A 26,287-nucleotide genomic window follows, 5' to 3' on the forward strand; every position below is an offset into this window, starting at 1 on the left:
AGCCGCAAACACACGATCAGTCCCTCCGATGAGAACGGTCTGATGGACCGTTGTCATCGGTTAACCGATGAAGCTGACTGATGGTCCGTCGCGTCTACACACTATCGGTTAAAAAAACGATCCTGTCAGAACGCGGTGACGTAAAACACGACGACGTGCTGAAAAAGCGAAGTTCAATGCTTCCAAGCATGCGTCGACTTGATTCTGAGCATGCGTGGATTTTAAAGCAAATTGGCTTTTTTTATAACCGAAGGTTAAATAACCTATGGGGCCCACACGCGATCGGTTTTGACCGATGAAAACGGTCTATCAGACCGTTGTCCTCTGTTTAACCTATCGTGTGTACGAGGCCTAAGCAAACCCTCCTATCGCTAAGGAAGCTGCCATCTTTGCCTCTGTTTAATCTACAACTACCATGATGCTGCACATGTGATCAGTTATGACACCAGCCATTAGATGGTTTGACAGTTTGGTTGAGAGCACAACCAATGGGAGTGTTACATTTCCGACACGTGCCGGAAATGAAACGTTTTTTTTGGATGGGTTTACTTCCGATTTAGTTTGTGACCAAAGACCTGAAGACCAATATGTAGAACCATCTGACCAGGTAACAGCTACAAATAAGCAAATGCAATAGTAAATATAGCTTCCTTCAAGGTTAATGACAGATGGGGGTTTTTGCAATCCTTACATTTTTGTTTAATTCAAAAAATATAGTACACTTTCTCGCATGTTGAGCTGAAACATGTGGCCACAGGTCATACAAAGATCTCATGAAAGTTTCCCACTTCTAGGAAAATGGTGTTTGAAGTGGTATGCAAGAACGCCCCATCTGACTACTGCACCCCAAGTGAGGTGAGGAGATCTGAACCATGTCCACCAAATATAACACAAATACACATAAAAACATGAACAAATCAACACAGGAGAGCAGAAACGTAAAAGGAAAACACTGTTTTGTAAAATATTTCTTAAATCCATGCTGGGGTCTTTAATACAACATGGGAGACATGTTTAAAGTAGAATAAAACTCACATTAAATTAGAAATATATGCAGTGCAATTCATATGTAAAGGATAACTCCAGTGTCATATACACCAGGCCTTTACTACACAAAAGCCGCTACTCCCAAACCATTAAAAATGAACATTGGCAGGTTTCATTGCTCTGAATGGGATTAACCTTTTAAAATCCAAGGCACGCTGTTGTAATTTCCAATTGGAAGAGCTCTTTGCCCAGTCATTAGGGCTGATTTAGGGAAAAACAGAGCCAATGAGCAGCTATTGTTCCTTTTAGCAATTGTTTTTCGATTGGTTGCTATAGAACTGACACCTACTTGTGACAAGAGAGGAGGTCACAAAGCAGAAAAGGGGTGAGAACTAAGACTACAGAACTTCAAAGAACTGAACTTTTTTAATATTAGGGCTGCAAAAGTGTGTTCGTAATTCTAATTAAGACATTTGGTGTAGCCGTTTCCTTAAGTGCATGTGTAGCTACACAAAGGATGTTTTTTGAGACTGGTAAGTAAAAGGTGTTTAAGACCCATGATAAGGGCTACTTGGGCACCCAGTACTCACCATGGGCTGTGTGTTAATAAATATGGTCTACACTGTCGAATTTTCGAACTTAATAACAAGCTTTAGACCACTTTAGACAGGTCTCCCATTTTCTCCGACAAACAGAAATTTATTCTCAGCTCGCCACTTGGGTAGAGATTCCAGTTTTCATCTATCATTATCTTTTAAATTCATTGTGTATATATTTATATATTTATATTTAACATTTTTTGCCATTTATAATATTCATGCATCCGCCACACTCCGCATCTAACGTTTTTCAAACAAAGTCGGAAAAAAAGCTTTTAAAGTTAGCAACGCAATTTTGTTTTTTGTGATTTTTTTTTTTTTTTATGTCTTGTTTTTGGGAATTTCAAGCAAAAAATCAGATGTTGAATCAAATGCTGCTTTTTTTTATTTTTCTCCAACTTTTTGTCTTTTTTTTGTTGTATTTTTTAATTTTTTTTTTAATCTCATTTCCGCAGGCAATATGAACAAATATGAGCTCTAAACACTCTTGCTCGTGTGCGTCTACGTGCTCTCTCTCCAAGACATTAATCAGCACACATAAATCCAATCCTCTGGATGATAAAACTCATCAATACAAATTGAGAAAAAAATACCATTTTTTGTACATTTTCCAAAAGTTCTCTGCAGCTTTTTAGAAACTTTCACGTCATTTTGCGTTTTTTTTTTCTTTTCTTCTACGTGGGAAAATTGGAGCAATGGAGATGGTTCTGAACAGTGATAACAACGGGGAGCTCCGAGAGCAGGGAGGGGAATTTGGTGGTAAACTTGTTGCTTTATCCTCCTGAGTGTCATCTACTCTCTTGCAAAATACATATGCCCTCCCAAAATACACCGAATTATAAAAAAAACATGCTGCAAGGGCGTCCTTCCTTATACCAAAATGTGGAAAGGAACAAAAGGAGGATTTTCTTTTTGGTGGTAATTTATTATTTTTTTGGGAAACATATTTTTCCTCCCCCTTTCTTGTTCCTTTTTGTAGACGTGTCTTTGTTTTCCCTGCTAGAGTGAAGTTCTTTAATATATATATATATATATATATACATATATATATATATATATATATATCTGTAGATTTTTTTTTTTAGCACCAGTCGTCTTCCTCACTCTCACTGTAACGTTCGTGACGAGACTTAGTGGGTCGCGGGGTCCCATGGGAGTAGCCGTTGGGCAACCTGCGCCCATGTGGCGATAGGGGAGGTGCCCCCCCGGGGTCGGCAGTCCTGGAGGTGCGCTGGTCACAGGGGTGGGGTCCCTCATAGGAGGAATCCCGGTAAGGGCCACTGTGCCTGCATCCAGCGCGAGGGGCATCAGAGCATTGTCCCCTGGTGTGGCGGTGTGGTCGAGGAGAGTCGTTGTGAGTGGCCCGTCTCTCATTGCTGCTCACGTGGCTGTCGCTCTGAGGATATCTTCTTGGTATAGGTGTAGTCATTCGGCAAGGGGACAGCTGCTGTGGGGGGCCGATGCTGGCAGGCCGGCGAACCACCGGGGAGTAGGTAATACGTGGCCTGGGGGTTGGGGGAAGCTGGGGCAGCTGACGCCTTCCTCTGCGGGGTGTGCTGGCCCCAGAGGTTGAGGGCACGGGGCTGCCATCCACTGAACTACTGCCCTACACAAAAATCCAAACAAAATGGGAATTCAAGAGCAAGAGAAAACACGAGAGGAGACACGCAAGGTGGGGGACATACATGACACAAAAGGGAGGACAGAGAAGTAGGGGCAACGAGAAGACATGGATAATCATGAAGAATAAGTACAAGGACATAAACATCACAAAGAAGATGTTAGAAAGCAGACAAGGACAGGTGACAATGATACAGTATGAAGAGAGGTACATACAAGATATTGAATGAGAATGAAGAAAGGTTTGGCCCATAGAAGAAGACAGAGGAGAGCACAGAGACAGATACAGAGTGACAGAAGAGCAAGCACAAATGGGTAAAAGAGATTTAATAGACAGCAAGAATGAACAGGTACAAAACATTCAAGAAACAGGTACAGAAAGGTGAATTGAGAAATCGGCAAGTGGAAGGGGGAAGAAGTGCCCTCACACAAACACAGAAGGGGTATGATGGGGTTGTGAAGAGAGAAGGTAAGGGTGCAACAGCAACAGGGAAATAAAAATAAAATAACGGAAAAAGTGGAAAAGAGATGGATTTTCTGTAAGTTTTGTGCAGGAACAAGCAGATTGAGCAAAACAAGCAGGGGTAAGAGACAGGAGATCCAACTAAAACAAGAAGAGGCAACTAAAAGACAGATAAAGCCCACCACTACTCAAACATCTCCTCTATAATTTTTTCCTGTGTATACCCAGGAGCAACCACCGTTCCTTCTAAAATACATGAGCAGCGGGCAAAATGTAAAAGTATGGAAAGCTGATACCCCAGCAATGGGGAAAGGGCAAGCAAATAAAAGGGGAAACACTTTGAACAAGGAATATATATCAGAAATGCAAGGAATTAGGAAAGAAGGGAATAGATGGGGATGGAGAGATGAAGAGTAAGATCTAAGCTTATGTACTATGTGTTTTAAAATAAGGATTATTATATTGACCCACTTTGGTTTAGCTAAATGCCACCCGGCTTAACAACCTGCAGGTTTTTTGTTATAATATGTATATTCTTTTTCCAAGTGGGGAAGCCCCTGCCACTCCCAACCCAAAAATCTTAGCTCCATCTAGCCCTGCTACCTTTTAGGCCAATCTACTTTGGATTTTACTTTGAAGAAAATAGAAAATCCCACTGAGACAGTAAGATTTTATAGGATGTAAGAAGCAGGCAGGTGATATAACCCACTAGAATCCTCTCAGAACTTATTAAGCCTCGTACACACGACCGAGGAACTCGACGGGCGAAACACATCGTTTTCCTCGTCGAGTTCCTTGTTAGGCTGTCGAGGAAATAGAGAACTTGCTCTCTTTTTGGCTCGTCAAGTTTCTCGACAGTTTCCTCGATGAAAATGTACACACGACCGGTTTCCTCGGCAAAAAAATATCTCCCAGCAAGTTTCTTGCTGGTTTTTGCCGAGAAACTCGGTCGTGTGTACGAGGCTTTAGTCTTCGGTTGACATTTATTCTAACCCTTACATCTATAGTATTTTCTATTAAGAGGTCTCTAATTCTATAGCTTCTGCAAAGTTGAGGATGATCGTAAAAATAGTGATGTACCATATATCAACTGCACAGTTTCCAGATTACAAGTGAACCCGTGGCCAGGCTATAGACAATCACTTATTAACATGTTCTTAAAAAGCCCCAAAAAAGCTTGAAAACATTGTTTAACTGCAGGTAAAAGCAATGCATCTAGATTGGGGCAACCTCATTAAACCTTGGGAACTGTACCTGGACCACACACTGTTGGAACGGCCTGTAATGTTTCTTCCAGCACTGGATCCTACATGGGTGCTCACCTTGGCACTTAGTGAAATGCGTATAGTCACATTATGTAATGTCCAGCATGGTACACAGATAAGACTGTGTCACCCTGTATGTTTTCTGACTATTACTGTTAATCACTGGGGTTATAAAAATAAACCAATTAGACCTCAGTCTCAGGTGGATAAACAGGTGACACATTACACCACTGGTCACACTTTTTACTGGCATTTCCACCTCAAGCCCTTACAAGGTCTTTGGGTGCTTTCGTTGCCCTTTTGCCACGAGGATTAGCTACAGGGTGGCCTACACCTGGGTTGCTGCACTCTTCTTCTGGCCACGCTTCTCCTATATTTTGTACCCTACTCTGTGATTTCCCCATAGAAGATAACCCTCACTTATAGCTATGGCAGAAACCAGGCGAAAAAAAAAGCCATTGCAAAAGTCCAGGGAAGCATTGGCTCTGCTGTTGGCCCACACAACACTCGACCTCAGAGTGACAATGTGTCTCTTGCATTAGAACAAGAGCTGACTCTAACACTGGTCTCTGCATCTGTTTCTAGCTCTTTTTAAGACATATGATAGGCAGCCTATTTAACAAAAGCTGAATTTTCTGCATCTATGTCACAATTGCTTGGTCAAATACAGTAACTGTCTTAATACAGCCATCTTTGCTCAGAGCTCCAAAACGCCAGCCCCCAAACTCCTGTTTCTCTGCCGGAGTTGGATCCTGATATGCCTGCCTTGGATGAGGCTGTAGAGGACATTGAGAGAGTATATGAGGAGGCTGCAAAAGACTGTTCTCCCCCAGGTTGCCACTGTATTGAAGCGGGAGTGTCACGCAAAATGATGTATAGTTCCTACTTAGTGACCACCGACATTGTTTTTGTATTATCAGGCTATTGTTTTTGCAATGTAGTGGGCTGTCCCTGTAGTTGATCCTACCCTCTCACTTTACCTATTATACATCTCACTGTACCTTTTAAAGATATTCTTTCTTTCAAAGATTCTGCAGATAGAAGGTTTTAGACACACTTAAAGGCTCTCAAAGGGGTACAAAACTCTACCCCTAAGGTTGCATGGTTCAACAAAATATGGGACCCCTGGATCAACTATCTCACAACTACATAATGAGATGGGATTGGCTCGGTAGTATCTTCCTCCAGGGCCGGAGTTCACCCCCCTTTACTACTCTCTATTCTTCTCTTTGATATCTGTTTCTCCTTCTTTCCTCTCTCCACCTGAATTTGCCCTTCAATGGATCTTTAGACCAATTATGGTCCCTGAGATCACATGGAAGTTCAGCCAGTGGGTCGCAAGTTTGGTTTAGGTTTGACCCTAATAGGTGGATGATGCTAGATTAAGTCTCACGTGTATAGACGTTTAACAGTAATATTTCTGAACCTTCTCTGACTTGTTAATGTACGATTACTCCCCATTACAACAGCAAATTCTGATACTGTATTTGTTAAAATTGTTTGAATAAAAATATTGGAAACAAAACTCTACCCCTTACACCTTTCTTATCTCAAATCAACTAAAAACTTCCCAAGGACAGTCAGATTTGCAGAATGCCTTGAACCATCTCATGTCCCAGAGATTAGTTGTGCCAGTACCTGCACAACCCATTTATGGTACCAAAACCCAATTGGGGTACTTTTTCCTATTCTGTACTAAAAAACCCACAATAAATACCTTCATATTCCAAACATTTCCTTGGATTCTGCAATCCCTTACCCATGGATTCCGCAAGATTGATAATTGCCTCTGAGATGGGGGAATACATAACATCCGTAGACATCCAAGATGCCTATCTGCATGTTCGCATTTATCCATCTTATTTGTGCTTTCTGTGCTTTGGAACAGCAGACAACTACTTGCAGGTTATGGAAATGCTCTTTCACCTGTCCTGTGCTCCCAGATTGTTCGTAAAGGGCCTAACACCTCTTCCTGCCCTTCACAAAACTCAGGGCACCCAGGTCACAGCCTATCTAGATCACGTCTCCTAAAAAAAGGTATTCCCCATCCAGCTATCAGCAGACATCCACAGGACAATCCAGATTCTCTAGGCCAGTGGTCATCTAGGCTAGTGGGCCCTGTCCTCAGGGGCCCACTAACAGGCCAGGTTTTATGTATTACCTTAGGGAGATGCAGTCTAGAATACTGCAATCACTGAGCAGCAAATGATATCACCTGTGATGTATTTTAGTTATCTTGCAAACCTGGCCTGTTAGTGGGCCCTGAGGATAGGGTTGATGACCACTGCTCTAGGTTTTCGTATGGATGATCAATTTAAAAAAAAATTGCTCTGCAGCCTTCTCTTCGCCTGGAATACTTGGGTTCTGGTCCTGGACATATTCCAAGCAAAGATGTTTCTTCCGGTATAGAAAAGTCTTTCTCTCACTGTGGACTAAGTAACCCGTAAAGGGGGCACCAACAGTCATGCAGAACTTGGTACACAGACATACTCAGACATCTAAAGACTTTAAAGGTTATCTATTGCTTGTTAAAAATATGTAATATTCATAGCCTGGCCACAGGCTCACTTTCATTTTTAACACATATGTGCATGGCTATAAAATAAAATACCTGCATCATCACTGTTGACATCACTATTACTCACTGTTTATCAGACCTCAGGTAGAAAAAGAAAGTATATAAAAGAAAAGTTTGTACTTAATTGGCCAAAAAAGCCTGTGACACACCTCTGTGATTTTTACACTCCCCCTGACCTGCATTGTGTTAATACAAATGCAGTTGCAAAATATCACTGGAGGCCAATCTCCCTGACAAAATCTAGGAATTATTTTCTGTTTTATAATCTAACGCTTCTTGGGGGCTGGTTTGGTAACGGGATTCTGGAGTTTAGCTTTATTACTGACATCCTGTAACTCTGGGGTGCAGGGTTTAAAGGGGCTGTAAAGGTTTGTTTTTTATTTTCTAAATAGGTTCCTTTAAGCTAGTGCATTGTTGGTTCACCTTTTCCTTCGATTTCCCTTCTAAATGTTTTTTTTCTTTGTCTGAATTTCTCACTTCCTGTTCCTCCTCAGTAAGCTGTTCTGGCTGACTATCCACCGCTCGGATGATGGTGGAAAGCTTACTGAGGAGAAACCGCAAGTGAGAAATTCAGATAAAGGAAAAAAAAACTTTCAGAAGGGAAATTAAAGGAAAAGGTAAGTGAACCAACAATGCACTAGCCTAAAGGAACCTATTTAGAAAATAAAAAACAAACCTTTACAACCCCTTTAATGTTCATCAAGGAGATGTTACACATAATTTGAATGCCCAAAAATATAGCGTAAGGTAAACTGGCATCGACCTAATCTACCCTATCCCAAATGTGTGTATGACGGTAGTAGGGACATTGTAAACTACTTCTGGGAGTGATGTGGGATATAAATGGTAAAATGATGACAAAAATTCAATAAAATATGTCAAATAAAATGAGCAACAAAAACTTTACTTATAGCCACGTTTTTGTAATAAAATACAGGTAAATGCTAATTATTACATAAAATCTAGGAGGATATATATAAATAGATGTAAAATATTGCATGTGTCTGTATCGTCCATGGGGGACAAAGCTTTATTGATAAGCAACCAAGGGCTATAATAACCCGTAGAGTAGAAATGGGCACTGTTTCTTGTTTAAGCCCAAACTATCGTTTTAAAGTTCTTACTGTTTCTCGTGAGGCCAGGAATTGATGACACAGTTAACTGCGCACAAGCTTTGCGGCCCTCTGGTATTCGTTGAAGCAGTCTCTCCACGAGATGGCCACTTCGTTCCCGTGCTACAAGGCCTATGATGACATGCTTTTCACGCACCTCTATCGACAGCCTCCTCAGCGCCGATGACAAGTGATGCACAGCTTTTGGCAAAGTCACAATTTGGCTGTCTCCAGCCACCGCTTGGAGTGACAAGTGGTCACGATGCCTTTCCTGTTAAAGTAATTCTGGTACACTGCTCTAGTTTGTGAGAATTCCTGGAGGAGTTTAAAAGTACATACTCCTTTTTTGGTTATTTGCAACGTATTTGGTTACTAAACAGAAGTGCGGACACCTTACTGCTGCAGGCAAATCTTCTACTCAAGACCTTATTTGCAATATGTGCAAGGTTGAACTTGGCACCAGAAAAGATTGTGCCTTTTGTGCTTCATTCTGAATGTTTGTTCATTCAGGGGGGCTATTTCTGATACCGCCCCTGCTTTCTCTGGTGCACATTACTCTACCTGTTCTACGTCAGAAGTATTTTGACGTTTTCTCATCATCCCACTACTCAAGGAATTTGGTTACAAAGTTGGAAACACTCAGGCAAAATATTCTGTACCCCTAAATGGTTCAAGATTGTCTAACCCTTTACAAAGCACTTTGTTCTTAAATGGGCTACTCCTTCCAAAGTTTGATTTCCAGTATCTCACTCTTACAAGGCTCTGACAAATTGAATACACAGTACTCTATCCTATGAGGACCCTACTGATACAAAGTAATTTCACAATTTATCTACTCCTTGTTGGGCTCTACCTTTTAAACCTTACTCACCATTGCACTGATTTCCTCAATTTATAGATTGCATTGAACATCATGTTGAACTTTATGTGCAACGTGCCACTAGATGCTAGCAATGTTATATCTTAGGTTTACCTTTCTTCTGTACAGATCTACACAACATTCTGATTTAAGTGCTGGTTGGCGGGGCAGCAGTGTAAGGAGGCCTTCCTATAACTACCCTCTGTGGGAGACCAACTCTTTGATGGATGAAATTGTTAAACATGTGTAATAATTTACTTACTCTAGCTACACAAAAATAAGTGCAATATCCACATACAAATACAAAATTCATATATCCAATCGATAAACTTGCATAGGTGACTTTTGCAAATTTTTTTGTTTCAATGTGTTTATTGAATTTTTCAGGGTTGCATGACAGTACATTATACATATGTCACTACATAGCGCCTGAGTACAGTAAATTATACAATGGGGGTTATTTACGAAAGGAAAATACACTTTGCACTACAAGTGCAAACTATAAGTGCAAAGTGCACTTGGAAGTGCAGTCGCTGTAGATCTGAGGGGGGCATGCAAGGAAAATAAAAAACAGCATTTTAGCTTGCACATGATTGAAAGATAACATCAGCAGAGCATCCCTTCATTTCAGATCTACCCCTCAGATTTACAGCGACTGCACTTCCAAGTGCACTTTCAATGCACTTTCAAGTGCAATTTGCACTTGTAGTTTGCACTTGTAGTGCAAAGTTGATTTGCCTTTTGTAAATAACCCCCTGTATCTGCCATTAGCAGTGTCCTGACATCATTCAAAACATTTTAAAAACTGAGAAAGTCATCTATTTGGTGGTCATCATGGAGTACTAATAAATGTGAAAGCATATATATGACAAACAGATGGAGCCAGAAATGGCTTAGAGAGATATACAAAAAAGAAAGGTAGAGAAAAAAAAAACAAGAGTGGATAGGATGGAGTGGAAAGATGGTGAAGGGGAGGAGAGGGAAGAAATGAAGAAGAAAAGGGGAGTATCGTATATTATAAACGGCTGGATCAATAAGGGCCCAGATTAGACAGCTAGATTAGGATGGCGGTATGCGATCCAGGTCCCAGATTTTGAAAAGTTTAGTATGGTTATTTACCGAGAATGCTAGATAACTGTTCATTCACGATTCGACTTCCGAGAAGTGGGTGAATTGTTTTTTCCATGCCCTGGCTATGGTCATTTCAGAAGATAAAAGGATGAAATGAGTACCTTTGAACTGTCTCTTAGGAACACCAGGAGGTAACGTATGAAGAAGGGAAAAAAACTTTAGACCAGAAGCAGTTTAGCATTGGGCAGGTGCACCATATATTGAGCGCATCACCAGTAGCCTGACCTCCTCTGAAACATAGACCCAAATGTCCGGGGAACATATGGGCCAATCTCGAAGGTACCAGATACCATCTAGTAAGTACCTTATAAGCTCACTCCAGTGAAGTCACATTAATAGAGCAGGATGCGATAGTGGATCAAATCCTCTTCCTGTCTTGCTAAATAAGTATGTGTGGATGGAGAGGGCAATCTTTTGAGTTGGGAGTAGACCAAGGATAATTCCTGTCCAAATTGCATGGGGTTTCCCACACCACTCCTGTGTGAACCCAAGATTGTCATAGTGCCTTCAGCCTGGGTTCACACAGGAGCGGTGCCGGAAACCACATGCAATTCTGACAAGAATTGCAATGCATTCCTGTTAAAACTGCATGAGATTATTTTCAGTGCAATTTGAGCCCATTCATTTTGTATGGGCTCAAATTGCACCACAATGGTATCGGTGAGTACTTGATTGAAAGTATCGGTACTCGTAGTCGCCGGTAAAAAAACAGCATCAGTGCAACCCTAGTATTTAACAAAATCCCATATTTTCAGTGTGTGTTTTAAAAAGGGGCATGTTTTAAAAAGAGGGGGGGGGGGTATAGGGATGAAGAAGGGAAAGAGAGAAAGAGAAGAAGAAAGTGAAGAACATAACATTTGATGCAAAACTGCCAAGGCAGGGCATGGTAATATATCAGAGCATCACCATATGTGGGGGTCACTGGTGATGTCTGGGAGCAAGGTGCACAAGTGAAGATTAGATAGCCATGAATGTTATCAAGTGAAACAGAGAGCATAACAGTAGAAATTCAAGTTAGACTAGCATTAATAAACAAACAGTGAAGCTGTCCATAGAGAACTAAGTAGTATACAGTTATAACACGTATGTCAAGGTGGATGCCCAGACAAGTGTGGCAGAAACAGGATAGCCAATGATCAGGTAAAGTATGCTGGATGACCATCCCATGATGGTCAACAGATCAAACATCTATGTTCTAATGCATGGATGCTCAACCTATGGCCCTCCAGCTGTTGCGGAACTTCAAGTTCCATGAAGCATTGACAGGCTGACAGTTACAAAGCATGACTCCCAAAGGCAGAGGCATGATGGGACCTGTAGTTGCGCAACAGATTGAGCACCCATGGTCTAATGCAGGGGTCTCCAAACTTTCTAAACAAAGGGCCAGTTTACGGTCCTTCAGACTTTAGGGGGGCCGGACTAGGGCCATTGGCAGTAAAAAATGTACAGGTGTCCAGTGGGAGTAAATAATACCATATCTTTGGTGACAGTGGGAGAACTAGTACCCCATTGTTGGTGTTAATGGTAATAATGGATGGTGTCAGTTGGAGGAATAGTGCCCCATTGTTGTCAGCAACAAGAATTATGCACCATTTAAATTGGATGGAATAGTGCCCCAAGGGCCGCATTAAGGCAAGCAAAGGGCCACATCTGCCCCCAGGGCCACAGTTTGGAGACCCCTAGTCTAATGCAACATATTTGCAAGAATAAAACCAGTAAGGGGCAGCTGTAGGACAAGGAGGGGGCTCCCCCAGTTTGCTTAATTTACCAATGGAAACAATGTTGCAATGCCTGATGGGAGAGAAGTAAAAGTTAAAAAGTAAACGGGACAAAGAAATGGTTACATGCCAAAAACAAGGGAGATGCCAATAAAATGTAAGGATGTCCCGAAGAGAGAGAGAGATAAAAAAAGGGGGGTGGGTGTGGGCAGTAGGGGAGGCAGGAAGGGATGCAGAAGGAGGGGAAGAGAGAAGATACCACAGGGGGAAACAATAAACAAGATCAACATATGAGGGTCTTTTGCACATTTTTTTAATGTAAATGTTTCATGCACCTTTGCAAGTTTATCGATTGAATGTACGAATTTCGTATTTATATGTGGATATTGCACTTTGCTTATATTTGCACATAGGATGAGGACAGCTTTTAATTTATATTTTATTGCATATGGTATGTGAGATCACACACTATTAAGAGCAGCAGCTATCCCCTTTTTCTAATTATTTTTCTACACATTTTTAATTTCTTACACATTTCTTTCACATATTCCACTAGGGATCCTTTCCCAGGTAGTTTCATATTAAAAAAAAATAAAGTTCAATGGCTCAAGTCAAATCCTTGTTATTATGCATCAAAATGTTTCTTCCATTCCTCCAAGTCAGGTCTCTGTTCCTGGACCCACCAGTATTCTTGAACTCCCTCACAGTCTAAATGTGAATTCTAAACATCCTTGGCAAACCAAAAGCTCAAAACCTGTGGATAAATCTGCCTCAGCATAAAAGTTTATCCCCACCAGCAACATCAAAGGTGGAAGGATGTCTGATGGCTTTTGCGGAGATTTGGGATAGCCAATGCATGGGTGCAGGAGGTTGTATACAAGGATTACAAAATTTTGCCTCCATCCTCCAGCTTGATTTTTTTGCTTGGCATTTTTAGCAACATCTGAATAAACCCTCTTTCAGCTATTCAAGGATTGTTGAACCAGAGAGTTTTCATTCATGTTTACATTTCCTAAACCCAAAATCGGCCAATGTGCTATGTTGGATTTTAACACTCCCAATATCTTTGTTCGTTCATAGAAGTTTTGGATAACATCTATTCAGTCAGTTATTGTCTCCTCTTATCATGGAGGCTTCTTAGTATTCATCAACATAAAGGATACATATTTATACATTCTCATCTGTCCAGGTCACCAGTGATTTTGTTGCTTTGCCATGGACAACAATCACTATCAGTTTGTGGACCTTCCCTTCAGCCTGGCCTCGGCCCTGGGAGTACGAAGGTCCTTGCACAAGTTCTGGGTCTTCTTCATCTCAGAGGTATTCCAGTCATCTGATATCTGGACAATCTGCTGCTCTAACCTTGGACTCCAATGTGTCAATCATGATGCAGACCTTGAAAGCTTTGGGATGGATCCTGAACTTCGAGAAGTCACCTCTGATTCCATAAGGATGCAACGGGTCACTTATGTGCTACCCAATACACAGTAATAAATGATCTAATCAAGGAAATAGCTGCCAACACCTAGCTGTGTCTCCACATACACAATACAATAAATTGGGGAAGAAAATGATGTGGTGCTAAATCTAGTAAATTGTTGAACAATACATAATAATAATATTAATAATAATAATAATAATAATAATAATAATAATAATAATTAATAAAAAAACAATTGTGTGTCTTAATGTCTAATTCAATAACAGTAATATCCAGAAAAATTCCAATTATCAATGTGATGGATAAAAAACAAAACAAAACATATTATAATAAATAATTAATCAGTGTGGAAAAAAAAACATAAAAAAGTGTCCAAAATGTCCTAAAAAAGGCAGTGCACCCAATCACCAGTGCTCTATATTGCCAAGATGCATAGATATAAAAGTCCCATCAAAAGTTGTATAGATATCATACAGTGAAAAAGAACAATCCTTGTAATTCAGTGACTTCAAAACCAATCCTGTGTTCCACCAATGTGCAGAGTGGCAGCTCACCTGAAAGAGTGGACCTATGTTAACACATAGGTCATATAACTCTTTTTGTTGGTACCAATAAGCGACACAGAGCCCTCAGTTTCTGCTCTCTGTTATCATCACATGCAATAACAATGGAAATTCATATAATGTAGTATTTTGAGTAAATTTATTTAGGAGGGGGAGCCGGGTGACGTCACTTCCGGTCACGGCCGAGACCGGAAGTTTGAAATCATCAGCGTTCCCTTAATGACCCAGCTGCAAGCTAAACTCACTGTTGAGTGTAACTTTTTATGGAAGTTATTATTTATTTCAATAACTTTACTCAAAATACTACACTTCATGAATTACCATTGTTATTGCATGTGATGATTACGGAGAGGAGAAACTGAGGGCTCTGCATCACTTATTGGAAAAAAAACTGTGTACCAACAAAAAGGTTATAGGACCTATGTGTGAACATAGGTCCACTCTTTCAGGTGAGATGCCACTCAGCACATTGGTGAAGCACAGGATTGGTTTTGAAGTCACTGAATTACAAGGATTGTTCTTTTTCACTGTATGATATCTACACAACTTTTGATGGGACTTTTATATCTTTATATCTGTGCATCTTGGGAATATAGAGCACTGGTGATTGGGTGCACTGCCCGGTTTTAGGGCATTTTGGACACTTTTTTATATGTTTTTTTTCACACTAATTGGAATTTTTTGGGATATCACTGTTATTAAATTGGACATTGAGAAAAACACTTTTGTTTTTTTTTATTATGTATTGTTCAACAATTTACAAGATTTAGCGCCACATCATTTTCTTCCCCAATCTCGGATTCCATCACATCATTTGGAGATCTCCCAGACACCTTTTAGGCCAAGGTCTTTCTACCCCTGCAACATTTATTATTGCACGTTAAAGTCTTTATTTATTTTTTAACACTTGACCCTTAGCACTATCATGGGTCATTTGTCTGTCCTGTCTGTTCTTTTAGAGCATCCTCTTGCTAATAATCCACTGATTCCTACCTTTATACAAAGCACTTCACACATTCGTTCCCTTGTTCAGCTCACACTCCAACAATGGAGTTTAAATCTAGTGTTCTCGGTATTACAAAGACCTCCAGTTGGAACTATTTGGTACATTTCATTGACTTTGTTATACTGTATGCTTGCCTTGCTTGTTAATCATTACTGTAGTTAGGAGGCTCTCTGATTATAGCAATGTTCTGTATGAAGCCTCATTTGAAGATAAAGACAAGGTTGTTTTGAGGCCAAAGCATTTTTTTTTTTGCCCAAAGTGATCTCTGCTTTTTACCTTAATGAGGATATTCTGTTACTTTTGTGTGTATCCAGCACAGGTACACCCTAATTAGGTTTATATCCATTGTCTGGATGTGGTGTCAGGGTTTTCATCTTGGCCACTGTTTCTTTTAGACAAAAACATTTCCTGTTTATTATTCCAGAAATTCCCAAAAGAGGTTCTCCAGCTTCCAGATCCACTATTTCTAAACGGAGTACACAGATTGTTGTGCAGGTAGAGATAACGTGCCTGCTTTTCCTCTTAAAGCCCACTACACTAGGGCAATGAGTGTTTTTGGGGGTTTTCATCAACAGGCTTCTGTGTCTTAGATATGTAAGGCTGCAACCTGGTCTTCTGCTTACATGAAGTTCCACAAGGTTGGTGTATCTGCCTTTACAGATGGTAGTTTCGGCCGAAAGGTTCTGCAAACAGCTATTTATTGTCCTTTGGTCTTGTTTTTTTTGTTTGTGGGAGCTGATTTGCCTGTGTTGTTTGGGTGTTTCCGCCTCTCAGTTTGGACTGCTTGAGGATGTCCTTTGGTTGCTTATTGTCAGTAAAGCTTTGTGCTTCAGTGAACAATAAAGAAAATAGATTTTTGTTCTCACCCTAAAATTATTTTCTTATTGAGGGACACAGCTCCCTACCCTCATATGTTTTTTATCTTTGGATTGCTTGCTACTGCTGAACGGGTGTGAGGCAGGATGAGTTTTAGTGTTAAAGAGGATGGCCTTGTGCTGAAATGTATAACAGAAGTCCTTACCATTCCAATCCCTTAGTCCATCTCGTGTGTCTTCTTGGCTTAGTGGATGCCGTGGTCCTGTCTAATGCACATAGATCCCTACTCAATGTTTTATTATTTTATGCCCGCAAGGCTATTCTGCTACATTGGAAGAAACTGACTCCTCCAACTGTGTCCTTCTGGAAGGGGTTGGTCAATTCCATGATCCCCTTCCATAAAGCCACATAGATCTCCAGGGGTTGTGAAAAGAAATCTACTAAGGTTTGGCAGGCATGGCTAGATTCCTCCTCCAATGTGGGGTAATTTTCAGATGAGGATTGGAAACTACCTGTGGAATTACAGTTATACAACAGGCAGGACAAGGGCTTGGATAAAACTGATCAATAGATGGCATTAACATTAGAGTTCTCTACTTTTATGGTCTACTCTAATCGATTACTGTCTTAGGTTTTGCATCCATTTTATGTGATGGGCAGAGGGCCCATCCAGCTATTATACATTTGCTATGGAAACTGAATTATACCATTTCATTGCTCCAGACGTTCGGGGCTTCATGGTTGGAAGGGAGACACGTTTTGGGGTTGGAAGGGAGGGGCTAAAGGGGTTTATTGGATAGATATGATACTGTTATACAGCCCTGCATGGCCAACTTAAGGCAATTCCTATTGTATTCGCCAATTTGTTGCTATGTTTAATGGTGAAATACTTAATAAAAATAATAAAAAAAAGAAAAAAGAAAAGAGGAAGGCCTTCAGTGTTCTATGTGCTCAATGTTGATTCCGCTGTAGGTAACAGTATAACCCTTGGTTACTAATTATCAACCAGCTGTATCCCTTATTGAAAAATGATTTTAAGGTGAGTACAAAAATCCTATTTTAATTTAGTTCTTGATGCTCCCAATAAAACCAGCATTTACATGGCTTCAAGTGTTGGTTGAGGGCTAGGCACTCATCTTTGGCATGAGAAATGTTGGATGATTACTCTAGCTGTTATCACTAAAGGACATACAGACAACAGCATTAATATCCTGCCACAGTAAGTTACATGGATCACCATTAAGAGTTTGTTATAAATTCTAAAGCACAGCAGTGTGCATTAACCCATATCAACCAATAAGAAAACACCTTCCCTTGACTAGACAGATTTTAACTGATGGAAGATGTTTGGCTGTTATGGTTTCCTGTGGCTTCCACATCATCACTGTTTTTTAAACCCTACATATTACTATCAAGTTAAATAATTTTATCACGCTACCCCATATTTTACACAACGTGAAACATTGGACCCACCTGTCTGTGTGGAGTGTAATCTCGTCCTGCACTCGGAGAGCGAGAACTAGGTCTCCCGTACTCCAGACGCTCCCTTTCAGATCCAGGATGGTGATGGTGGTGGTGGTGATGATGGTGGTGATGGTGGTGATGCTTTCGGTCCCGGGTACGTCCACGTTCTTCTGAAGGCAGATCACACGATTGTGTGGTGGTACTGACCTCTGTACCAAGACCTGTTGGAGTAATACATTAAAAGATATAAGAGGGGTTTACATTTATTTCACATCTTTCAAAGTGCAAAGTCTGTATTTTCACAATTCACAAAGGATATTTACTTTAGCCACGTGGCTGTAATTTTCAAATCTCCTTTGATTCAACTGAAAATTCAGTTTTTTTTAACATAAGGATAATTATCCTGGTGTGTTATCTTTGTGATTGAGCCTAGCATACTCCTAGGAAGGAGGGCAGGAAAGGTAGACACTCAGGGACATTTATAAAACAAACTAGAAAGACATTTAGACAAAGAAAAAGTGCCGCTCTAATGTTCCTATCACTGATATCAGCCAACATTACATGAACTGATTCAGAATATATACAACAGCTTGTCAGGCTATAATATACTACAGAAAAATGCCAACCGATCATACACAGGATGTCAACTCACTGGGCCGGATTCAGATACCTGTGCGTATCTCTCCGGCCGGCGTAACGTATCCTAAAAACGTTACGCCGCTGTAACTTTGGGCGCAAGTTCCGTATTCAGAAAGAACTTGCGCCCTAAGTTACAGCGGCGTAACGTATGTGGGCCGGCGTAAGCCCGCCTAATTCAAATGGGGATGTGGGGGGCGTGTTTTATTAAAATTTTGATTGACCCCGCGTATTTGACGTTTTATTTGTACGGCGCATGCGTCGTTCGTGAAAACATCCCAGTGCGCACGCTTGAAAATCTGCCGCAAAACATCATTGCTTTCGACGTGAGCGTAAATTACGTCCAGCCGTATTCGCGAACGACTTACAAAAACGACGTAAAAAATTCAAAACTCGGCGCGGGAACGACGGCCATACTTAACATAGGATACGCCGCACATACCCCTCATATAGCAGGGGTAACTTTACGCCGGAAAAAGCCGAACGCAAACGACGTAAAAAAAAACACCGGGCGGTCGTTCGTTTCTGAATCTACGTAAATAGTAATTTGCATATTCCTCGCGTAAACAAACAGAAGTGCCACCTAGCGGCCAGCATAAATATGCAGCCTAAGATCCGACACCTGTCGGATCTTAGGGATATCTATGCGTAACTGATTCTATGAATCAGTCGCATAGATACGTCCAAGCGCACTCAGAGATACGACGGCGTATCAGGAGATACGCCGTCGTATCTCTTTCTGAATCCGGCCCATTGTGACCAAAAACCAGGTAATGTAAGATAGCTTCAGCTCTGCTCTCTACCAGCAGGAAAGATTCCTCATATGCGTTTCGCCCCTAGTGGGCTTAATTGTTGAGGCCTCAAGACAATGCTGGATTCGCTGGGCCAGTGAGTATGTTTATGTTAATACCAGCAATGACAAAGGTAAGGAGGCAAGGAAACACCCACATACAGAGACTGTGGGGAAGCTGCATTGGGGGAAGGGGGGATTCTCTGTTGAGAAAAAGCTGGGTGGTAGGAGTCTGTATTGAGCAGTTGGGCTGGGAGGGGGATTTGTAGTAGGGGGGCTGTAATGGGGGGGGGTCTGTGCTGAGGGAGGTTTAGGGCTATGGGTAGAAATCTGTACTGGGTAGGGAATATGAGCTATTGGAGGAGATCTGTACTTTGGGGCATTTGGGTTTGGGGGGGGGGGGGGGCGTTGTACTGGGAGGAAGGGATAAATTTTGCTTGTACCATTTACACTAGCCTGTGCAATACTTCAGCCCACTGAACTGTTTGTATTGCGCATATCTTACCCCTGTACTCTGTGCAGTAACCACTCCTGACCCCTTTACTCTGTTTGTAACACACTCCTGACCCCTGCATCCTGTGCATAAAGCACTCTTGACCCCTACATGATTAACACTATGTAGTATATTTTGGGCTTTATATTACATACAGCTGACCACTGCAAGCTACATACATTATATTTCTGTTGTATGCTATACTCCTGACCCCAGTACGGCATTCACTATGCTGTACACTATGTACTCTATATTGTATATTATACCACTATGCCCAGTTCTATCTATGCTGTTTTTACATTATACTCCTGATCCCTGCACTGTATATATGAGTCCTAACTAGTTTTATGGGATTTCTTTTATTTATTTTTTTAGGATTTTTTTCACCTAAAAAAAAAAAACTTTATCTCATCATCAGTTACAACAAGTCAGTGTTTGCAGTATAATTGGTGTTTATCACTGTATTCTCATGCATTATACATTCTAGAAGGAGTTCAACTGGTGGAGTCAATGGTAGAGAAGGAATTGGGTTTCTGGTAAAACGTAATAAACTTGAGCGCCGGCCACCTGAATAACGGCAGCTGGTTGGCTGTGCGGAAGTGCTGCTCTGATAGGCTTTCCGAGTACAGCCCTCGGCTCCCGGATGTCTTATCCTCTGAACGTACGGGGGGTGCATTCCTTGGATAAGACTGATGGCCGTCTCAGCCAATCGGGTTCCCCGATTCTGGTTATCGGTAACCTGATTGGCTGAAGCATCACCAAGGTGGGAGAAGACATCGAGGGACGTGGAAGGAGTAAGGTAAGTGCATTTTACAGGGCACAGCAGCGAAAATGGGCACAGAGGGGACAAAGGGCACAGTGGCATCAATGGGCACAGTGGTGACAAAGGGCACAGTGGCGACAAAGAGCACAGTGGCATCAATGGGCACAGTGGTGACAATGGGCACAGTGGTGACAATGGGCACAGTGGCAACAATTAAAGGGCACAGTGACATGCACAGTGGCAACAATGGGCACAGTGGCGACAATTAAAGGACACAGTGGTGACAATTGGCACAGTGGCGACAATTGAGGGGCACAGTGGCTGCCTTTGATGGCATGGCACAGTGGTGACAATTGATGGCACAGTGGCTGTGTTTGATGGCATGGCACAGTGGCTGCGTTTGATGGCATGGCACAGTGACTGCGTTTGGCATGGCACAGTGGTGCAAATTGATGGCATAGTGACTGCATTTGATGGCACAGTGGTGAAAATTGATGGCTCAGTGGCTGCATTTGATGGGCACAGTGGTGACAATTGATGGCACAGTGGCTGCATTTGATGGGCACAGTGAGGCTGCAATTTTTTTCTTTTTTTTTCGTTTGCTCCCCCCCAAAAATTTTGAGCACCAGCCCCTGTACAAAACATTAGTAAAACCTCATTTGGAATATGCAGTTCAGTTTTGGGCACCAGTTCACAAAAAAGATATCGGGAACTAAAGAAAGTTTAGGCAACCAAACTGATAAGAGACATGGAGGAGCTCAGCTTTGAGGAAAGATTAGAGGAACTGAATTTATTATTTCTTGAGAAGAGGAGAATAATGGGAGACGTGATCAACATGTACAAATATATAAGGGGTCCATATAGTGAACTTGGTGTATAGTTATCCACTTTCAGGTCATTACAGAGGACCTGAAAGCAGGACTCGTTAAGTGAGAAGGAAAATAAATGTAACTTCCCTATACAGGAAGACTTCTTTACAGTAAAACTATGAAAATATGGAATTGTCTTCCCCTAGAACTAGTTTTGGCTAGCTCAGTAGATTGTTTTAAAAATATCTAGATGCATTTCTAAATGCACAAATATAACTGAATATTAACATTTAAAAGGTAATAACACAGAGATTATTGATCCAGCAAATATCCGATTGCCTCCTGGGAGATCAGGGAGAATTTTTTTCCCCTGCTGGAGCAATTTGGACCATTCTTTACAGCAGGGGTAGACAACCTTCGAGAGGTGGAGAGCTAACAGGACAACATGGAAGAGATCAAAGATCCCTGGGGTACAGCGCCCTTTTCCTTTAAAAAAAATTAATTATCAAGCCCCCAAAAGATGGCATAAAGAACACATAGTGTGCTACAGTAGTGTCATCTGCCCCCGTTTACATCACCCCCAAAGTAGTATTCTCTGTCCCCCCCAGCAGGGTCCTCTGCCTCCCCCTACAGGAGTGTCCTCTGCTCCCCGTCACACCACCACCTCACACAGTAGTGTCCTGTGCCCCTTCACATCCTCCCCCAAAGTAATGTACTCTGCCCCCCCCAACAGTAGTGTCCTCTGCCAGCCACCCCTTGCTACAGTAGTGTCCTATGCCCTTTGCCCCCTTACACAGTAGTCTCCTCTGCCCCTTCCCATCACCCCCCAATAGCAGTGTCCTCTACCCCCCTAAAGTAGTGTCCTGTGCCTCCCTCTCACAGTAGCATCCTGTTCCCCCCAAGACAGTGCCCCCCTGCACACAGAAGTGTCCTCTTCCCCCTATAGCAGTGTCCTCTGGCCCTTTTCACATCCACCACAGTAGTGTCCTCTGGCCCTTTTCACATCCCCCCACAGTAGTGTCCTCTCACCCTTTCTTAGCAGTGTTCTCTGCCTTTCCCCCAAAGCAGTGTCCTGTTCCCCCCGAAGCAGTGTCCCCTTCACATTACACCCAACAGTAGTGTCCTCTGCCTCCCCTCCCCACAGTAGTGCCCTCTGCCTCTGTCCCCCCTCACAGTAGTGTCCTGTGCTCCCCCATAACAGTGTCCTGTGCAAACAATAGCAGTGTCCTCTGCCCCCCTGCCACAGTAGTGTCCTGTGCCCTTTGCCCCCTCACACAGTAGTGTCCTCTGCCCCCTCCCCATAACCCCCCTAACAGTAGTGCCCTCTGCCCACCCAATAGCAGTGTCCCCCCCTAAAGTAGTGTCCTGTGCCCCCCAAAAGCAGTGTCCTCTGCTCCTCCACACAGTAGTGTCCTCTGCCCCCCCCCCCCATAGCAGTGTCCTGTGCCCCCAATGCAGCATCCTCTGCCACCCTCATCAGTTGTGATCTCTGTCCCCTTCACATCAACCCCCCCCCCCCCCAACACACACACACTTCAGTGTTCTAGCTTCACTCACTACTTTACACAAGTGGAGATTGGGAGGCAGGAGAACAGTTCTAGACCAAGGGCGGAGGCAGAGGAGCTGCTGGAGTTATATTTTTTATTAACAAGCTGGTGATTGGTTGCTAGGCCCCCCACGTCCTGGGCTGCTCGGAAGTAGTTGCGACCTTAACATTCTTACTAAAGTCATAGCCGTGCAAGTGTGCCGTGCATTTGTATTCTGTCCCTTTTACTCCGATACCCCTAACTAAAATCTAGTGGAACCAATTGCCCTCAGAAGTTACCTAAATAGTAAATAGAGACCACATGTGTGTAATTTATTCTCAATATAAATACAGTTGTTCTGTAAGAGGTTTGTTAGAGAACCTCAGTGAACAAACAACACCACGAAAGCCAAGAAACACACCAGACAAGTCAGGGATAAAGTTGTGGAGAAGTTTAAAGTAGGGTTAGGTTATAAAAAAATATCCCAAGCTTTGAACATCTCACAGAGCTCTGATCAATCCATCATCCGAAAATGAAGAGTATGGCACAACTGCAAACCTACCAAGACATGGCCGTCCACCTAAACTGACAGGCCGGGCAAAGAGAGCATCAATCAGAGAAGCAGCCAAGAGGCCCATGGGAACTCTGGAGGAGCTGCAGAGATCCACAGCTTAGGTGGGATAATCTGTCCATAGGACAACTATTAGTCGTGCTCTCCACAAATCTGCCCTTTATGGAAGAAAGCCATAAGAAGTCCTGTTTGCAGTTTGCAAGAAGCCGTGTGGGGGACACAGCAAACATGTGGAAGAAGGTGCTCTGGTCAGATGAGACCAAGATTTTTTTTTTTGGCCTAAAAGCAAAACGCTATGCGTGGCAGAAAACTAACACTGCACATCACCCTGAACACACAATCCCCACTGTGAAACATGGTGATGGCAGCATCATGTTGTGGGGATGCTTTTCTTCAGCAGGGACAGGGAAGCTGGTCAGAGTTGAAAGGGAAGATGGATGGAGCCAAATACAGGGCAATCTTAGAAGAAAACCTGTTATGCCGCGTACACACGATCGGTTCGTCTGATGAAAACGGTCTGATGGACCGTTTTCAGCAGACGAACCGATCGTGTGTGGGCCTCATTGTTTTTTTTCCCATCGGTGAAAAAACTTAGAACCTGTTTTAAAATGATCTGATGGTTAAAAAAACGATAGTAAAAAACGATCGTCTGTGGGGAAATTCATCGGTTAAAAATCAACGCATGTTTATTATTCTGTGCGGTATAACATGGTTGTATAAAAAAAAAAAAAAAAAAGCAATGTAACAGACAAGATGTATGTAACCATGTATTTTTGCCATATTATTCAATAAACATCCTTTTTTGAGGAAAAAATAAAAAAATCAACGCATGCTCAGAATCAAGTCGACGCATGCTCGGAAGCATTAAACTTAATTTTTCTCAGCACGTCGTTGTGTTTTACGTCACCGCGTTCTGACACGATCGTTTTTTTTTAACTGATGGTGTGTAGGCAAGACTGATGAAAGTCAGCTTCATCGGATATCTGATGAAAAAATCCATCAGACCGTTTTCATCGGATGAAACGATCGTGTGTACAGGGCATTCGAGTCTGCAAAAGACAATGACCCTAAACATACAGCCAGAGCTACATGGAATGGTCTAGAGCAGTGGTTCTCAACCTGGGGTCGGGACCCCCTCGGGGGTCAAATGATGATTTGCCAGGGGTCACCAAATCCTGGGCTGTTCCTGAAGCCCGCACAGCTCTCCCAAGAAGGGAGATGATAAGAGGGGGAGGAACAAAGAAAAAGGGAGAGAAAGGAAAAAAAGAGAGAGCAAGAAAGACAGTTAGAGGGAGGGATGGGGGGAAAAACAAGGAATTAGGATAGAGAGAGATGAAAAGGAAAGAAAGTTGAACAAAGAAAGAGAGGTACATCCTAAAATGTACTGTAAGGGGTTTTAATATTGTACCAGTGGAAAGCACTCAGGGAGCGCTAAATGTCCGCGGTTTAGGGGCGCAAATTACTTGTCTTGCCTTGGGTGCTTTCAACCCACGCTATGAAAATAATTTTACTGTTAAGGGTCTCCAGAACTTGGGAAATTTTATCAAGGGGTCACGGCACTAGAAGGTTGAGAACCACTGGTCTAGAGCATATCCGTGTGTTAGAATGGCCCAATCAAAGTCCAGACCTAAATCCAATTGAGAATCTGTGGCAAGACTTGAAAATTGCTGTTCACAGACGCTCTCCATTCAATCTGACAAAGCTGGAAGAGACATCCCCAAAAAGACTTGCATCTGTAATTGCAGTGAAAGGTGGTTCTACAAAGTATTGACTCAGGGGGGCTGAATACAAATGCACCCCACACTTTTCACATATTTATTTGTAAAAAATTTGGAAAACCATTTATAATTTTCCTTCCATCTCACAATTGTGTGCCACTTTGTGTTGGTCTATCACAATGATGGTAAACCTTGGCACCCCAGATGTTTTGGAACTACATTTCCCATGATGCTCACGCACTCTGCAGTGTAGTTGAGTGTCATGGAAAATGTAGTTCCAAAACATCTGGGGTGTCGAGGTTCGCTATCACTGGTCTATCACATAAAATCCCAATAAAATACATTTACGTTTTTGTAAATTTTCAAGGGGCATGAATACTTTTTCAAGGCACTGTATCTTTTGAATATTTTATGCATAAACTGAACTGGATAATGATTAACGATAAATTGTTATCTAATCTCACCAATAATCGAAATGTGTGTGCTCCGGAGATTCCCTCAGTGATGCTTTACCTCTTCTCTTTCCCTTCTTTTCTTCTGGTGACAACCCTTCCACCTATTATTTTTACGTGATATTTATTATAGTCACTTAGTATATTTATACTGTCGGATGTGGAAACAATTTTGTACTTTTAATTCACTATTACTTGATCCTATATGTAACTTTACCATTTAACTGCCTATCGATTCACATGTATACCCTTAATGGGATTACGCTTGAGACTTTTTCATATTGATGTAATGTGCCTTCACTGTACTCAAAGTGTCTATTTTGTTATTTTCTTTCACGACAAGGAAGCCTATTTGTTACTTGAAACTTAAATAACAGAAAGTTTGGAATATAAAGGGTATTGTTTCTGAAAAGCTTCTATGAGAAAACCAGTTGTAAGATGAGCTACTTGGAAACTGTATTTTCTTAGATTGTTGTGTAAATCACATGAAGAGTATATCTTAACAACTTTCACAATAAGACAATAAAAATATGCTTGTTGCACTCACAGTAACCAGTAAGATACCACTAAAAACGTCAATGCCAGATAACATAATAATAGCAAAATGTATTATTTTGAAAATCTTCAGTTTTTTACTTACCTGATTCTAGATCCACGTAGCGTGTTAGGGATCTCTCAGACACTTGATTCCGCCTTTCTCTTCTGCGCTGCTGCCCATGGCGAGGGCCTTCATCAGGCGTGACCCTCTCCAACGAGTATTCATTTAGTCGGATGCCTTTAGACCGAGAATGACCGAGCATAGAGGCTGAACGTTTCATGGGACTTCCATCCACAATGGTCTGCAAGATTGATACACAGCTATGGTAACCATCAAGTACACCAATTAAAAGATTGCGTCAGTCAATAG

General features: G+C 41.9%; 1 protein-coding gene across 7 annotated transcripts in view; it reads right to left on the reverse strand.

The window, feature by feature from the left end:
• Positions 1–482: 482 nt before the first annotated feature.
• Positions 483–26,287, reverse strand: part of CACNA1A (calcium voltage-gated channel subunit alpha1 A) — a 301,437-nt gene continuing 275,632 nt past the window's right edge. For 6 of the 7 annotated variants that reach the window (XM_040346583.1, XM_040346582.1, XM_040346580.1 and 3 more), the window contains 3 exons: positions 26,021–26,219; positions 17,632–17,843; positions 483–3,192 (listed from right to left, as the gene is read on the reverse strand). In XM_040346583.1, the coding sequence (XP_040202517.1) occupies positions 2,668–3,192; positions 17,632–17,843; positions 26,021–26,219 (936 nt within the window). In that variant the 3' untranslated portion in view covers positions 483–2,667. The remainder of the gene's footprint in view (positions 3,193–17,631; positions 17,844–26,020; positions 26,220–26,287) is intronic. The other variant, XM_040346581.1, reaches the window with a different exon arrangement.

Source organism: Rana temporaria, chromosome 3 (genome assembly GCF_905171775.1).
Source record: "Rana temporaria chromosome 3, aRanTem1.1, whole genome shotgun sequence".
Taxonomy (NCBI): Eukaryota; Metazoa; Chordata; class Amphibia; order Anura; family Ranidae; genus Rana; species Rana temporaria.